Genomic DNA, 16,112 nt, shown 5'->3' on the forward strand with positions numbered 1-16,112 from the left:
CATTGTAATGCACAGAGAAGCAAAATTATAGTTTGACGTGGCTTGCAGCTTGACACACTGTCACAGAGTATGGCCTTGAATATATGACATTAATACATGTCCTCATTTTAAATAATGAAGCCTATGGTATCAATTAGTCATACAGGAGTAGAAATTACAATATAACATAGAATTTAAATTCATTATTACACTTTTCACATTTGTCAACCAATTGTACTCACTCTTAGCCTCTCCCTGAGCTGATCACGCTCTTTTTTCACTTTGTCAAGGTCACCCATGGCAGCATCCCGGGCCTTGCGCACCTCCAGGATGAAGGCCTGCGTGGAGGGCGGGAACCTCTGAGTGGCAGCATCCTGCAATCTGGTAAAGGGGGTTGAGAAGCAATGTGAGATACTGAAGGAACATGGAGTAACATTTATTGAAGACAAAGGAGAAAAATTTACCCAATGAATTGAGCTATAGTGCACAACTGAACGCTATAAGTACTTTCACTATTACCACTACAATAAACGTCACTGCCACTTATGGTAGAGCCCCATAGTTAACGCATTTAAAGACAGACAAAGGCTTTCAAGGACATCAGAGCAATACATAGATGGACAGCTGGAGATCAGTTGCTAAAAGTGAAGGTCATAAAGGTAGTGATGAGTGCAGGTGGGTATGGTGTGGAGGAGTGTGGAGGAGGAGGATGCAACTCACTTCTCAATGGCTGCGTGGAGGTCTCTGGTGTGGGAATCTATCTCCGCCTTCTCCCTCTCAGAATCCGCCAGTCTCTCCGTCAGAATCCTCACCTAGGGAAGGCAGGAACAAGGATCAAGGAATGTTCAGGGACACCGTATTGGATGGACATTTTATTATTACTTTCTTATCTTTATTTATTTTACGGGAGAGGAAGCAGCTCAAAAAAAAAAAAAAAAAAAAAAAAAAGCCCACAAGATGCTGCTCCTGTGAATAGTGTTTAGTAGAAGATATCTAAAAGAAAGAGGCCAGAGCCATTTTTAAATTTAATATAATAATGTCAAAAGCATATACTGTCACCCTCATAAAATAATTCCCTAAGTCATTTTTCAGCGATTTCCAGGTTTTTCTCTACATCAATTTTTCAACATTCGACTGCCATTTTTGTACAGTTGCCTTCGTCGTTCAGGGTTTGAGTGTCCTAGAATTGGCCTTTTTGTTTCTGCCTAAATCTTAAGCCAAATGAGATAATGACAATTCTTTTCTCATTTCCTGTAAAGTAGAAAATAATGGCTTAGGCGGTTAGTTTACGAAGGTGACGATATGACAATGTAAAAAAGTAAAGTCTCTGTTTCTCTGCATCCTTTAACCCAGTAGCAGCAATGGGCCAAATTTGAGGCTTTACTTCGTACCAGCAACGGGTCAAATTTTAGGCTTGACATAAACCTTCCCCCAAATAGAGGAAGCATAAACTGATCACAAATGCGTTGAGGTATATTATATAATGATTTGCGTGAGTGATGACTTTTCTAATTAATTCGTTTAGAGAAGCCTTGAAACATGATCCCCATAGCTACTGGGTTAAGACTGTCCCTAATCAGCCCTTCTCCCCATTGTACACACCTGGCTCTCAAGGTCGACCCGGGCAATATTGGCACCTCGCTTCTCCGCCATGAGGGCCTCCATCTCCTGCCGCTGGGGGTGGATGGGCATGGGAGAAAATAAGGAGGAGGTTATAAAGGCACAATATAGAAAAGGATAAGTGGAAAAGGAAAGGAAAAGTGATATGTTGTGCAGGGAAAGATGGATGGAGAGAACAACATCAATGGACAGCAGGAGAGAGAGATGAGAAAGTTGGAGATTAAGATTAATGATATGGAAAAGCAAAATGAAAACAGGAGAAGAAGGCAGGCTCAGGGTAAATAAGAACCAAATCAGCCTCTAGCTCCTTCTCTCATCTCCAAACTTTCATCAAATACATTTTTTCTATGATTCTCACTCTCCTGAACAACAATATAAGTTCCAATCATTAGTAGATATAAAATACACCTATAACAGCATTTTTACAATTGCTATGGCTAGTGGAGCTATAGTTTCTACTGCATAACTTATAAACTACTACATTTACCGACTAATTTATTTAAATGGGGAGTTTTTAAAGGTGCATGACACTAAATTTGTAACCTAATACCCTCAGCTCTTACAACCAGGCCACAATCAGTAGTATGCAAGAAACTTAAAGGGACAATGGCTAAATAGAACTACAATATCAAATTTACAAAAAAAAACATAACACGGAAATAAAATGCAACAATTTCATCATTTCCTCTAAAACTAACCTAATACCAAAAACTTGCAACAGAGGAAGCTGATAAAACTAACTGCGACCACAGATGTTTCTAATAAAAGGGATACACAAGTAGTTACCAGGGTCTGTGAGATGGTAGGCCCCGTGGAAGTGAGTTGTGCCATCCTGCGAGACAGGTCGTTGTACTGACTCCTGAAGAAGTCCCTCTCCTGCTGTAGGGTGTCCCGCTCCCTCAGAATGCCACTCATGTCCACCTCCTCAGGCCCCCTTGCCTGTTGGGGAAATGTGTGTTGAGTAAAGATTAACACTTAGAAGGCAGTGGAACTATACATAGACGGTCCAAAATTCAGTCAGTCAGTTTTGTATGGCAGAAATATAACACTTCCAGATTGCAGTTGAATCTATATACAGACAATAGTTAAAACATCTATCATGTGGCATAACTATATTTATGCTACAGTCCTAAGGTCGGAAGTGACTATATATAGACGATTCATTTTGAGGGGAGCTACTCTTCAAATACTGTCGTCATCTAAGGGTTAAGTGATAAAAGATAGAAGGATGAAAAGTAGATGGAAAACAGAGCCAACAGAAATAGTGGTACAGACAGACACGGATGAGACATATTGCAAAAAAAGTGATATGCTGTGCAGGGAAAGATGGATGGGGAGAACGATAGCAATGGACAGCAGGAGAGAGAAGATGAGAAAGTTGGAGATTAAGATTAATGATATGGTAAAGCAAAATGGAAACAAGAGCAGAAGGCAGGCTCAGGGTAAAGAACCAAGTCAGCCTGTAGGTCCTTCTCTCATCCCACACCTTCATCAAACACTTTTTTCATGATTCTTTCTCTCCTGAACAACAATACTAATAACTAGATATTTATAGTATCTCCTACTCTCCTTACAAGAGCTGCCAGTAATGAGTATTTATCTTTTATGTAAACAGAAAAAAATAATGATTCTCCCTCTTCTAAACAGCAATACTGATAACCTGATACCTTTTTCATGGCATCTCCTACTTTCCTTGGAAGAGCAGCTAGTAATGAGTAGTTATTTTTTATATAAACAGAAGAAATTAATGATAACAATACTATCAGCAACAATAATCCTGGAATGCTTACCTGAGGGTGGGGCTGGGCCATGCTGGCTTTAAGGTTCTCATACTGCTGCTTATAGAAGTCCCTCTCCTGCTGGTAGGCTCTCAGCTCCCCCCGTAGCGTTGGTCCTGAAGGCTCGCTGGTGTCCAGGGGCGGGGAGGGTTCAGAGGAGCCCTGGGAGGAATGGCCAGGTGAGAAGAAAGGAACACTCTTACAAATGAAAAATGAAAGAGTTAATACATAAAACCTTATAAAATGAGTAAAAGCTCTGTGTTCTGAAGACTGACAGGGATGTAAATAGATTAGCTTTAAGTATTTCCAACAGTTTTCACGGGCAAACTAGCAATTCTCTTTACAAAATTAACCATCCAGTAGCCCTACCACTCTATTACTACGTACCCTAGTGAGTGGTCCCCGCATGGAGGCCCTGTCACTGTCCATGGCCATGCCCAGCCCAGGCACGACAGGGGCAGCTCGGGCACTCTGAGCCTGCTGCCTGAAGTACTCCATCTGCTGCTTCAAGTGATCCATCTGCTGCTTGAAGTAATCTCTTTCCCTGCGTATGGTCTCCACGTCAGCTGCTGGGAAGTTAGGACACAGGTGAAAGAATTGCTTGTCATTGTGGCTCCTATCATTGCATCTTCACAGTCATCGTTATATTTTTCACATCAGAAGGAAACCAACAGCTTCCAAATGATAACAATAAAAACGTATTGTAGTGAGGAGCCATGGACTTGAACAGAAATCTATGGGATACACTAAAGCTAGGAACAAAGATGGATGGGTCACAGTGACATCCCTTAAGCTGTACAGGGAAGAGGAAAGATTACAAAGCACCACTATATTCACTAACCCCCAATGGGCACACTGAGGGGCCGGGGCGGCGGTGCTCCTACAGCTCCAACACCCCTGGGACTACCGGACACTGGCCCCACCCCTGGCACACCACCGGCAGTAGTGGTGGTGGTGGGGCCAATGCCTGTGGGTGAGGTAACAGCAGCAGCAGCACTGGTGGTAGCAGTGGTAGGGGCCCCAGCAGTGGTCACTGTGGCCCCCGGTAGACTCCCAGATGCGAGGGAACCCCCAGAACCCACATCACGTTGGCTCTTGAGGGACTGGTACTGCATTTTGTAAAAGTCACGCTCTTGCCGAAACACATCCCTCTCATACTGCAGCCGCGCTAACTCTGTTTCCTGTGACACAACACAGAGTGTAGTACTTAATCATAAATTTGATACTTACAGCATTCTTTTTAGTCTGACACCCAATCTTTGAAACTTTCTAAAGGCAGAGGATGGAAATTAAACTGAGAAAGCAAAAGGAAAGGCAAGGTGGATTTGTGAAGGAAGTACTCACTGGTGAGTGAGTCTTGGGTCGAGGCCGGGACACCTGCATGGGGGTGGAGGGGGTGGAGGAGGGCTTGGTCTTGAGCAGGTCCAGCAGCTGCACCACCTGCTCGCTGTAGTATTCACGCTCACGCTCAGCTTGCCTCTTCTCGCCCTGAGTCTGAGATGAAAAATAAAAATATAATCAGTACAGGTTCCCCAAGGGCCATTCTACCAGTAATCATGGTTTCTTAACTAAGTCTTGGTCATTTGCTATTTCGTGTTTCAGTAAGGAATTTCCTAGTGCCTACGATATATCAAAAGCTTTCAACAATCTACGATAAATCTTTGTTTTTCAAACTACACTCCCACATATTCTAGCTCAGTATTTAAATCTCTAGATTCCTACCTGATCAGTTTAATGCTGCTGTGGTAGACAGTCACTGTTCTTTTAAATATATAGTCATGTAATACAATATGCTCTATTGCACCTGAACTATTTATTTAACATTGACAGCAGTATTTTATATTGACAACTCTTCTGAATTTCCCAATATTTTTTTTTGTCTTTAGCATGCTGCATCACCCACTCACATGGTTCAGCTGGTCAGTGAAGTAGTCACGTTCCTGCTGCACCTGACGCAGCTGTGACTGAAGTTTGGCTACATCATCCCCAAGGAAGGACCTTGACTGTTCCAGCAGCTGCTTCTCACGCTCCAGCTAAAACATTATTTATTAGCTTCATCTATTAAAAAAAACTGACATATAATTTAACAACTTTACATCATGCCCGTGTATTATAAAGAGTCAACAATGCCCCTCACCTCGGCACTCTTCTCCCTGTAGAGGTCTCGCTCCTGCTCCATGGCTGAGGACTGGGACTGGTACTTGGCAGACTCCTCCTTGTAGTAGTCTCGTTCCTGCTCCACCTCCCCTTTGAGCCGCCCCAGCTTCTCTGTCTCGGCTGCATAGAACTCCTTCCCCTGTGTGGCCGCCTCCTTCTCCTCCTTGACTTGCGCCAGGCTGCGGTTCAGGGCTTCCTTCTGGGCCTTCAGCTCCACGATGGTCATGCGTAACGCTTCACCGTCCGCTGACAAGTTACGCTTTTCCCCCTCTGCCTCTTGCACTGTGGAAAGGAGAGTGAGGATGAGGGTGCAAACGGGATGACCAAAAAGTAGATAATATGCTCTTTCCTCCTATGCCAAAAACAGACAGACTAAAGGCAAAGAGAGAGAGAATTAATACAATGAAAAAATAACACACAAGTAGTAGTCAATATGGTTCCTCATGTAACTTAAGACATAAATGCAGAGAAGGACAAGAACAGATGCTTATTCGGTCTCCCATAGCCAAGATAAAAAAAATAAACCTGAGAATGAATAAAGTGAGGACGAGGAAAAGCAAATGACAGTCCTAATTGTCTTAAAACACCCATTACACATCCACACATCTATCACATATCACATCCATTACCAACGCACATGAAAGGGTCAGGTGATTGATGCGGTCCAGGTGAGTCTTCGTCTCCTCCTGTCCCCTCCGCAGCTGTTCCTCCAGGGGTGCATGCTGGGTGAGAAGGCGGGTGTGTTCGTGGGTGAGGCGAGACAGCTGGTGGCGGGTGTGCACGAGCTCCCCATGCAGGCGGTCCCTCTCGTCCCTCATCAGGTGGTACATGCGGTGCTGCTCAGACAGGTCGCCTTCACACTGCGCCAACTTGCTCTAGGGTGGGGAGGGAAGAACTTGGGTGAGAGGAGGCAGTGAGGTTATGGAGGATGCTAATAGTTTTTTTTCTTTGACTGATTAATGTGTTTTGTTATGACCTATTTGTATGTGTTCCTTTTCCCTTTTATTCTCTTTTTTTCTAGGTCTATGGATGGTGTTAATAGTGTCTTTCCTATGGCTGATTAATCTCTTTCTTCTGTCTTTTTTTGTATGTTTTTCTCTATTATTTCTGTTTTTCCTTAGTCTTTCATTTTGTTTGTTCTCCACTCATCATCTCTTTCCCCTCTTCATTCCTCTTTCCTCTTCAATTTTTCTTTCTTATTGTTTGTTCTCCATTCTCTTTGTCTTATTTGACCTTCTCTCCTTCCATTCCTCTTTCCTCTTCCATCTTTCTTTCTTTTTGTTTGTTCTCCATTCTTCATATTCTTTCCCCTATTTATCACTCCCTCCTTCCATTCCTCTTTCCTCTTCCATCTTTCTTTTTGTTCACCACTCTTCATATTCTTTTTCCTCTATTTATCCCTAATTCCCTTCATTCCTCTCTTATGTTCATTCTTCCTTTCTGTTTGTTCTCCACTCTTCATATTCTTTCCCATATTCATCCCTCTCTCCTTTTACTTCTCTCATTCCTCTTTCCTCTTCCCCTTTTCCTCCTTACCCTGGTGTGGTGGAGTCGGTGGGAGAGGGACTGGGCGGTTGAGAGAGCGTCTTCCTCCAGCAAGCGGTGGGTGCTCTCTGCGTCGTGGAGGTCGTGGGTCAGGCCAGTGTTCTCATCGGCAAGCTCCACTGCACGTGTCATCGCCTCGTGTGTCTCCCCAAGGATGTCTGTGGAGGGATTAATATTTGTTTATGGTTACCACATGATTAACTTTCTTTTAAGCTGGGTGAAGGAGGAGGAAGGAAACATTAGTGAATATGATGAGACATTTTGCAGCTATGTAGTTTAGCTTACTGCTTCTTCAAGTGTGTTCTTCCTCCTCCCAACCTGTCAAAAATGCCCTTTCTTTTAAGCCTTAATGAGAAAATAAAAAAAGAGGTAACTATTGAAGAACTGGCCAATTTATTTCCAAGGGTGAACTAAACTTCCCTCTGTGACCGATATATTTTTCTCCATAATAGTGGCAATGAAAATGTACCACACACACAAATGATGTTAAGGAAAAATCAGCATGAACACATCCACATTGGGAAGAACCTGTGAATGTTAATATAAAAATAAAATCAAGATAAAAAAATAAAGTACCTGGAAAGAAGATTAACTGTGCATGCATCTGCTTCTGGAAATGTTTTTTAAATAATTAATATAAACAAGATAGATGTAGATGATATGCAGATCAAGTTTCCACAACTGCATACCTCCCTCCTCATGTTGACTCCCTGTGACTTACTTTTGAGCTTGTTTTCCAGCTGCAGGTTGGTCTTGGTGAGCAGGTCGTTATGTAGCTGCAGCTGGTGGAGGTGTGACTGGGCAGCCTGCAGCCTGTTGTCCCTCACCACAGCTGCTGCTGACCTGCCCCCCTCCAGCAGCCCTTCCAGCCTGCTGATCTCTGCCTCTCGTCCTGCAATCTGTGGGAATGAAGGTTTAGATGGAATATTGAAGATAAAGATGGTTACTGGGACTTATTATTAGGATGATGAGTGGTGAAGGTTTAGAGGTAATGTTGAAGATGAAAATGGTTAATGGGAGGAAATGTTGAAGGTTATGTAATGATGATTTAGAGGGTATGTTAAAGATGGAGATGATTACTGAGACTTACCTATTATTAAGACTATGTGGTAAAGATTCAGAGGGAATACTGAAAATGGAGTTACTGTAATGATATACCCGGCATGGGTTAGATATCTGACGAGGAAAGGGAGAAAAGACTGCAGTTTCCACACTAAAGAAATCAAGAAAGGTGCATGAAATGAAAGATTATCCACATTAAAGACACAAAAAACAGACATAAAAGGAGAGGTTCTTATTATAGATATAGTACAAGATACACACAACCAGATAAACACAAACAAACACCCACACCCACACACACCTGTTTCTTCAAGGTGACACACTCGTTCTCATACTGCCTGGCGTGTCGCTGGCTCTGCTCCACCTCCCTCTGCAGGTCCAGCAGCTTGTGGTCCGTCATCCTCAGCAGGTCAGCCAGGTAGAGGTCATTGTTGTCACCGTTCTTGTTCTTGTTGCTGTCGCTGGTGTTGGTGTCCCTGTCGTGGCAGTGGTGGTGGTGGTTGTAGCCACTCTTGTTGCTGTCATTATTATTGTTTTTCTTGTTGTTGTTGCTGGTGTTGGGGCCATGGACCGTGGTACACCCACAGCTGTGTTTCATGTACAAAAATAGAATATCTTACAAAACTGAGAATGCACTTCATTAGGTACGCATTCAAAAGGTAAGACCTTTCAAGAACACATTACAAACCTTAAAAAAATAAAGAATAAAAAAAAAATAACTGCATGAAAGAAAATTACTGCCAACTTGACATATCAGCATTAAAGGGAGATGCATTTACAGAGTGTTATGTTTAAGGGGAGTTAATTTTAGTCATTTTTAAAGGGACCAGTGTTAAAGGAACCTCTAAAGGGACCTGTATTTAAAGGACCTGTGTTTAAAGGGACCTGTGTTTAAAGAGACTTGTTTAAAGGGACCTGTGTTTAAAGGGACCTGTGTTTAACAGCAACAACAAACTACAAAAACAACTACAACTACTCCTACATTCACCCACAATAACAACAACAACAAATACCCACTTTGAACACTTGAAGGAAGACATGTTGCTGTTGTGTGGAAGAAGCGTAGATGTGATTTCTAGACGTTGCCTCTGCTGAGCGATGGGCCTCTTGCCCCCTCCTGCTCGGGGAGAGAGGGACGATTTAAGACAGAGGAAGGGAAGAAAGGGATATAATAAAGGCAGAAAAGAAGAGGTAATATGAGGTGAATGAAAGAGGGAGAGTAGAGGGCGAGACAGAGAAAGGTAAGGAAGGGATATGATGAGGGATAACCAGGGCAGGGCAGAAAAGGAGAGGCCATATGAGGTGAGTGAAAGAGGGAAAGTAGAGGGTGAAACAGGAAGAGAAGGAAGGGATATGAGGAGGGAAAACCAGGGCAGGGCAGACAAGGAGGATCATATGAGGTAAAAGAAAGAGAGAGAGTAGAGGGCAAGACAGAGTAAGAGAAGGAAGGGATGTGAGGAGGGATTACCAGGGCAGGGCAGAAAAGGAGAGGTCATATGAGGTGAAAGAAAGGGTGAAGAGAATGAGACAGAAAAAGGTAAGGAAGGGATATAATGAGATATGACAAGATCAGGGCAGAGAGGAAAGGATCATACAAGGCGAATGAGATGAAAGTGAAAAAAAAGGAAATTAAGGAGTGTAATGGATAAGGATATACAGATAGGGATAACCAGGGCAGAAAAGGAAGAATTGAATGTGGTGAGAAAAATAAAGTGATAAGGAGATTCAGAAATGATGGAATAGATATGGAAACAAGAGGTTGGGAGGAAGGAAATGGAAAGTGTAGAAGGGAAAGATAAGATGAAAAGGATATTAAATTGGGAACATGGGAGGAGGAAGAAGTGAGTGGAAAGGTGAAACAAGGAAAAAAAATGTGAAAATGAAAAAAGTAGGAATGAATGGAAGGGAAAAAAGAGGAAAAAGGGAATATAGGAAGAGTAAGAAATGAATGGAAAAGTAAAATAAGGAAAATATGTGAAAATGGAAAACTTAGGAATGAATGGAATGGTAAAAATAGGAAAGAGGGAATATAGCAAAAGGAAGAAATGAATGGAAAAGTACAAGGAAAATATGAGCAAGTAGGAATGAATGGAATGGTACAAAGAGGAAAAAGGGAATATGGGAAAAGGAAGAAATGAATGGAAAAGTACAAGGAAAATATGAGCAAGTAGGAATGAATGGAATGGTACAAAGAGGAAAAAGTGAATATGGGAAAAGTAAGAAATGAATGGAAAAGTAAAACAAGGAAAAAAATATGAAAACAGAAAACGTAGGAATGAAAAAGAGTAAAAATAGTAAAAGTGAGAGAAATAAAAAGGAAATATTTGCTTAGTATATTATCATCATTTATTTCATTACTATCAAATTCACTAAAGTGCTAAGCTGATCCATTTTTCCTCAGATTAATTAAAGGTTCCAAACTTGCAGCATGATCTATATACCTGTCTCCTCCATCTGGTTAATTTGACCCGGACATTACAATTTAAATCTATTAGACCATTAAAATGACATAATCCTTAAATAACCACAATTACTGGTCCATTTTACTGAAGAAGCTACATAAAGACCTCATTAATGTTGTGTTAGTAATTTGATGGTAAAAAATGACAGTCTACTTTTTTTTTTTTTTTTTTTTACAGCAGAGGAGTCCGTTCAAGGGCATAAAAATAGGAAACAAATGTGAAAAAAAGCCTGCTACTCACTGCTCCTATTATTCATTTTGCCTGTCACTTGAAAATTATTAGATAAAGATTAAATGAATACGAATGTTCAATAAAAAGAAGCCAAAATTAGTGAATGGGTGAGTGAGTGAATGAATGGATGAATGAATAGACATTTGTATACATGAATGAGTGAGTGAATGAGCGAATGAATGAATAAATAGAAAGTTGTATAAATGAATGGGTGAATGGACAAAACGGAGTAATAGATGAATGAATGAAGTGATGAATAGATGGTTGGAATAATAATAAATCAAAACAAATGTAGATGAAGAAATTTAATAGGTGAATAAGTGAACAAACGAAACAATCAATGTAAAAAAAAAATAGATAGGCCTACATAAATAAATGGATGGGTAAATGACAGTAAATGAATCAGTCAATCAATTCAAATACTTATAGATTGAGTGATGAATAAATAAATGAATAAGTTAGTTGACAAATAAAAAAATGTATTAAGAAATTCATGAAAGACGGAAGGGAGGGAAAGAGATACGGACAAATGAGTGATGAAATGTAGCCAAAACAACAACAACAACAACAACAACAGGTAAATAAATGAATAAATAAACAGACAAGCAAAATCTAACCATCACAACAAACAACACCTATCCGGAGTAGTAACAAAGTAAATAAATAAATAAAAAAGTAAAAAAATACATTAACCATCATCATCATCATCATCGTTTAACGTCCATTTATTCCCTATGGTGGGGTTGGACGGGATATGAGCCTCCTCCACTGTTGTCGGTCCATAGCCAATAACCAGCAAAACCAAATCACCATAACAAACAACCACCACCCACCCGGAGTCGTGACCACAGCCCGAAGGTTCCTCTCCTGAAGCTGCAGTATCCTCTCCCCCTTCTTGCGACTCTCGGCCTCCAGCTGCTCGATTTGCCGCTGGTACTCCCCCGCCAGGAGCCTCAGACCTCGGTTCTCCTCCGCTAACTTCTCCACGGCGTTCTCTAGCTCTGGCGGGGCGAGGGAGAGACGAGGAGAGGGGACAATGAGTGGGGTGAAAAGGGGGGTCAGTTCGGTAGTAAGATAAGTGAAGGGAGTGAGAGGAGAGGAGAGTGAGGGAAGTTCATAACGGAAGGAAGGAAAGGGGAGATGTTGATGGGGAAAAAGAGGGTAAGGGAGGGACGAGGAGAGGGAACAGTGAGTGGGGTGAGAAGGGGGGTTAGTCTGGTAGTAAGATAAGTGAAGGGAGTGAGAGTAGAGAGGAGAGTGAGGGGAGAAGTTCATGACGGAAGGAAGGAAAGGGGAGATGTTGATAGGGACAAAGAGGGTAAGGGAGGGACGAGGAGAGGGGAGGGGATGAGTGGGATGTAAGGGGAGAGACTGAGGCGGAGTGGGATGGAGCGAAGGGAGTTGAGAAGGGAGGGGAGAAGATGATAACGGAGGGGAGGGACGAGAAGGGTGAGTATGAGGTTTGGTGGGAGGAAGCGAGGGGAGAGGGGAGAAGGTGATAACGTGAGGGAGGGCAAGGGAGAGGGAAAAGGGTGAGGGAGACGAGGGGATAAACTGCAAGGGTTGATACGAGGAGGGAGAGGAGGGAGAGGGAGAAGTTTAAGGAGCTGAGAACGCCGATTAGAGGCAGGAAAAAGCTGTGGGCTGCGGGCGATTAGCGAGAGAATGATGGCAAGGAGATTATGTGAGTGATGTAGGAGGAAAGGGTGTGGAGCGGAGGAAGGGAGTGGATGACGGGTGGAGGGGAGTGGATGACGGGTGGAGGGGAGTGGATGATGGGTGGAGGGGAGAGGAAGACAGGTGTGGGAGTTAAATGAATATGTGTAATGCTAATATTAGACATGAGTGAGGTCGTGGAATCTATTGAATATACTCTAAAAAACTAAAACACGTAGAGCTAGACAGATGGTAAGGTCCAATGCAAGATTTATATAGACTCAGGCCATCAATAATACGTCCAGTACCTTCATGAGGGGAGTATCAAGACGCCGGCCTCTCTAAATGACTCTGGACTCTAATATTTGGGCCGTATTACTAAACATTTCGTCGCCCAAGTTCACATATTTGACAATGCTTTCGTAGGAGTTTTGGGCATTTCCAGGAGTAGTTTTATGACCCTGGTGGTAGTTTGACCCTTCTTCTGTACCGTGAACCTGAAGAAACACTCACTAGAACCCGATTGACCCCCTCTTTGACCTTTAGAAATAGCTGATGTGAGAAGCAAAAGTGTCTTAAAATACCGACCATATGTTTTTAACTCGACTAAATATTTGCCAGAGCAGAGACATTGCGGCCTTTTTAGTTTCCTCTTTCTTTTTATTACGCTCTTGAATACCATCTTCTTCAGCAATATAAAGAAAGAAGAGAGTAAAAAGAAAGAAGGAAAGAAAGAAGGAAGAGAAGAAAAAGAAATACAGCCTCACATACACGTCCATAATTTTTTTTCTTTTTAACAGCAGAGGAATCAGTTCAAGGGCATAAAAAAAGGTAAAAAATGTGAAAAAAAACGCCTACCTTTGTCGTGCTTCTCATTCTGCTCCCTGAGACGAAGGTTGGCCATGTGTAGCTTGTTGATCTGCGTCAGGAGGCGGCCGTTCTCCTCCTGGAAGGGACCCACGCTGGCCTCCAACACATCACACTTCTGCGGGCCATCAACAACATCAACAACAACGCCACCACCAGGACCACCAGTAACAACAACACCACCAACAACACCAGCACCACCAGTAACAACAACACCACCACCAACAACAACACCAGCACCACCAGTAACACCAACACCACCACCAACAACAACACCAGCACCACCAGTAACACCAACACCACCAACAACAACACCAGCACCACCAGTAACAACAACACCAACAACAACACCAGCACCACCACCACAGCAGCAATAGTGGTGATGATACATGAAAAAGAAGAGACAACAGGATAACATCATTAATAACCGGCTCTCAACACACACACACACACACACACACACACACACACACACATGACCGATCGATGAAAGTAGAGATGTAACGGATATAACATCACAATAATACCTTTCCCTCATGACACACACACACACACACACACACACACACACACACACACACACACACTTCAATGAGATAGATGGATGGGTTTTTTTTTCCCCCTTAACCCAATAAAATTAACGAAAACGGTGATTTTTCAACACTATGAAAAAAAAGCAATAAATCACGTATACGTTTAATACTAGGCAGCCGTTACTGTTACGATAGAGTAGGTTGAATTAGAGTAAGAAAAGAAGAAAAAAAATATGCACTTAACACCTCTTTAAAAAAAAAAAACGCACTCAATTTGGTATATGAATATAAAAAGGGAATATGTCCACGCAAAATAAAGGGAGTGATTTAATATGAACGAAACATGTATTCTTAAGACGAAAAAAATGGATCAAAGTATACGTATAAAACAGTATGGGGAAAAACATAGGCTAGGTTAGGTTAGGAAGGGAGAAATAAATGAAGAGAGGGAAGTTAGAGGAGAAAATAATAAAATGTGAATAAAGTATATATAAATATGTCCAAGCAAAATAAGGGTGATAAATATGCACTAAACGCGTATGTACTCAAGAAAAAAATATACCGCCATCAGTTAAATAAATATACGTATAATATAGTAAAGGGAGAATGTCCAAATAAAATCGAGTAAATAAGTACACACGAAACGGAACGCTATCAATTAAGGACACGTATGACACCGTTTTGCCACGGGAAAAGGAACGAGTAGGTCCATGCAGAGGTAAGATACGTTTATATCCACTGTCCAGAGGTGAAATAAATAACCTGTGACCAAAATAGTAAAAAGAACAAGTATTAATAGCACAAAAACTGTGGTAGATCAGCATTGCAGGACCCTCCAACACACCTGAGTGGTTAGCGTGCCGGCCTCGCATACGGCGCGCTGTCCATGATGTGGGTTCGAGTCCGCCGCTAACCACCTGGGATTTTTCAGTCACCGCCGAGTGGCCTAAGAGTACATACATGCTGTCCTGAAGAACCACCATCAACCCGGACTCTAGAAGAAGCTCTACAGCGCAAGTGAAATCAAGAATTAGCTCCGGGGGGCAGCATAAGCCAATAATAATGGCGCCACTATAAACACTTGCCTGCGCCACAACGGGCTGGGGCCGACTATGAAGTCCTACCGGCGCCACAGGCCAAGACTTAAAAAAAAAAAAGATAAAAAATACAGCTGACTTTGTTTATAATGCCATGTTGTAGGGTTCATCAGGGCTAACTAATGTTATTATACGATGTCATGTCTACAGTGCATGGGTAAGCCAGGAAAATAACTTGAATAGAACAACAAGAAGATGGACAATCTGTTGATCGCGATAAAAAGTACCCATGGGCCAATAATAGGCCAATACTGCAGTGGTCGTCCAATCATGCCCACCATCACCAACCCACGCTCGACTCCCCCTATCCATCCAGCACACAAATGCCTCCCTCCCTCCCTCCCTCTCATTCCTCTCTAAACACTGCGTCATACCACTGGCGTTACGATGCGGCTGTACTCTGTTCACTTGTTTATCCCCTGCTCGACGCGTTTATTAGTAGCATTACGGATTTTCTCCCCGACTCCCTCCATCTCCACCTTCGTACACGCCTGCCCGCTCACCTACCTCGGCACTTTTATCAGGAGTATTCTGGCTTTTCTCCCCGCCTCCGTACCTGTCCGCCTGCACCTACCTCGGCACTTTTATCAGGAGTACTATGGCTCTTCTCCCTGACTCCCTCCATTCCCGTCTTCGTAAACCTAACCTAACCTAACCTAACCTAACCTAACCTAACCTTACCTTACCTGCCCGCCTGCCTGCCTACCAACCCACCTTCACTGCTACCCGACCTTGTTCGACACTTTTTATCAGGGGTATTAACGCATTTCCTTTCCTCTCCTCTTTCTGCTTGCCTGCCTGTCTGCTCTCCTCCCTAATTTGTTTGGTATTTTTTATTAGTAGTATTAACGCTGTTCTCCCTTCCTAATTACCTAACTTATGTCGGCAACGTTTTCCTCAGTTTTTCTTTTTTCTCCTTCACAAATTTTTATCATTTTTATTTCTCCATCTCTAACTTTCCTGTTTTCGTTTATTTCTCCCTTCCTAACCTAACCTATTATTTATAAGTATCTCTTCCTTCTTCTCCCTCCAACTTTTATAAAAAAAAATTCTCCTCTAAATTTCCTCTCTCCATTTATTTCTCCCTTCCTAACCTAACCTAACTTTTTTTTTTTTAGTAGACAA

The 16,112-nt window shown here is 42.3% G+C and overlaps 1 protein-coding gene across 1 annotated transcript in view; it reads right to left on the reverse strand.

Moving 5' to 3' along the window:
- LOC127008192 (centrosomal protein of 135 kDa-like) overlaps window positions 1-16,112 on the reverse strand; it is an 82,358-nt gene that overhangs the window by 50,228 nt on the left and 16,018 nt on the right. Inside the window, exons 3-19 of the mRNA XM_050879880.1 lie at window positions 13,349-13,475; window positions 11,668-11,835; window positions 9,159-9,258; window positions 8,443-8,728; window positions 7,801-7,978; window positions 7,071-7,237; window positions 6,172-6,409; window positions 5,515-5,816; window positions 5,285-5,410; window positions 4,722-4,871; window positions 4,219-4,558; window positions 3,765-3,946; window positions 3,390-3,539; window positions 2,386-2,538; window positions 1,582-1,653; window positions 700-791; window positions 222-360 (exon numbers count right to left, since the gene is read on the reverse strand). Of these exons, the coding sequence (XP_050735837.1) occupies window positions 222-360; window positions 700-791; window positions 1,582-1,653; window positions 2,386-2,538; window positions 3,390-3,539; window positions 3,765-3,946; window positions 4,219-4,558; window positions 4,722-4,871; window positions 5,285-5,410; window positions 5,515-5,816; window positions 6,172-6,409; window positions 7,071-7,237; window positions 7,801-7,978; window positions 8,443-8,728; window positions 9,159-9,258; window positions 11,668-11,835; window positions 13,349-13,475 (2,970 nt within the window). The remainder of the gene's footprint in view (window positions 1-221; window positions 361-699; window positions 792-1,581; window positions 1,654-2,385; window positions 2,539-3,389; window positions 3,540-3,764; window positions 3,947-4,218; window positions 4,559-4,721; window positions 4,872-5,284; window positions 5,411-5,514; window positions 5,817-6,171; window positions 6,410-7,070; window positions 7,238-7,800; window positions 7,979-8,442; window positions 8,729-9,158; window positions 9,259-11,667; window positions 11,836-13,348; window positions 13,476-16,112) is intronic.

The sequence above is a fragment of the Eriocheir sinensis genome, chromosome 37, assembly GCF_024679095.1.
Source record: "Eriocheir sinensis breed Jianghai 21 chromosome 37, ASM2467909v1, whole genome shotgun sequence".
Classification (NCBI taxonomy): domain Eukaryota; kingdom Metazoa; phylum Arthropoda; class Malacostraca; order Decapoda; family Varunidae; genus Eriocheir; species Eriocheir sinensis.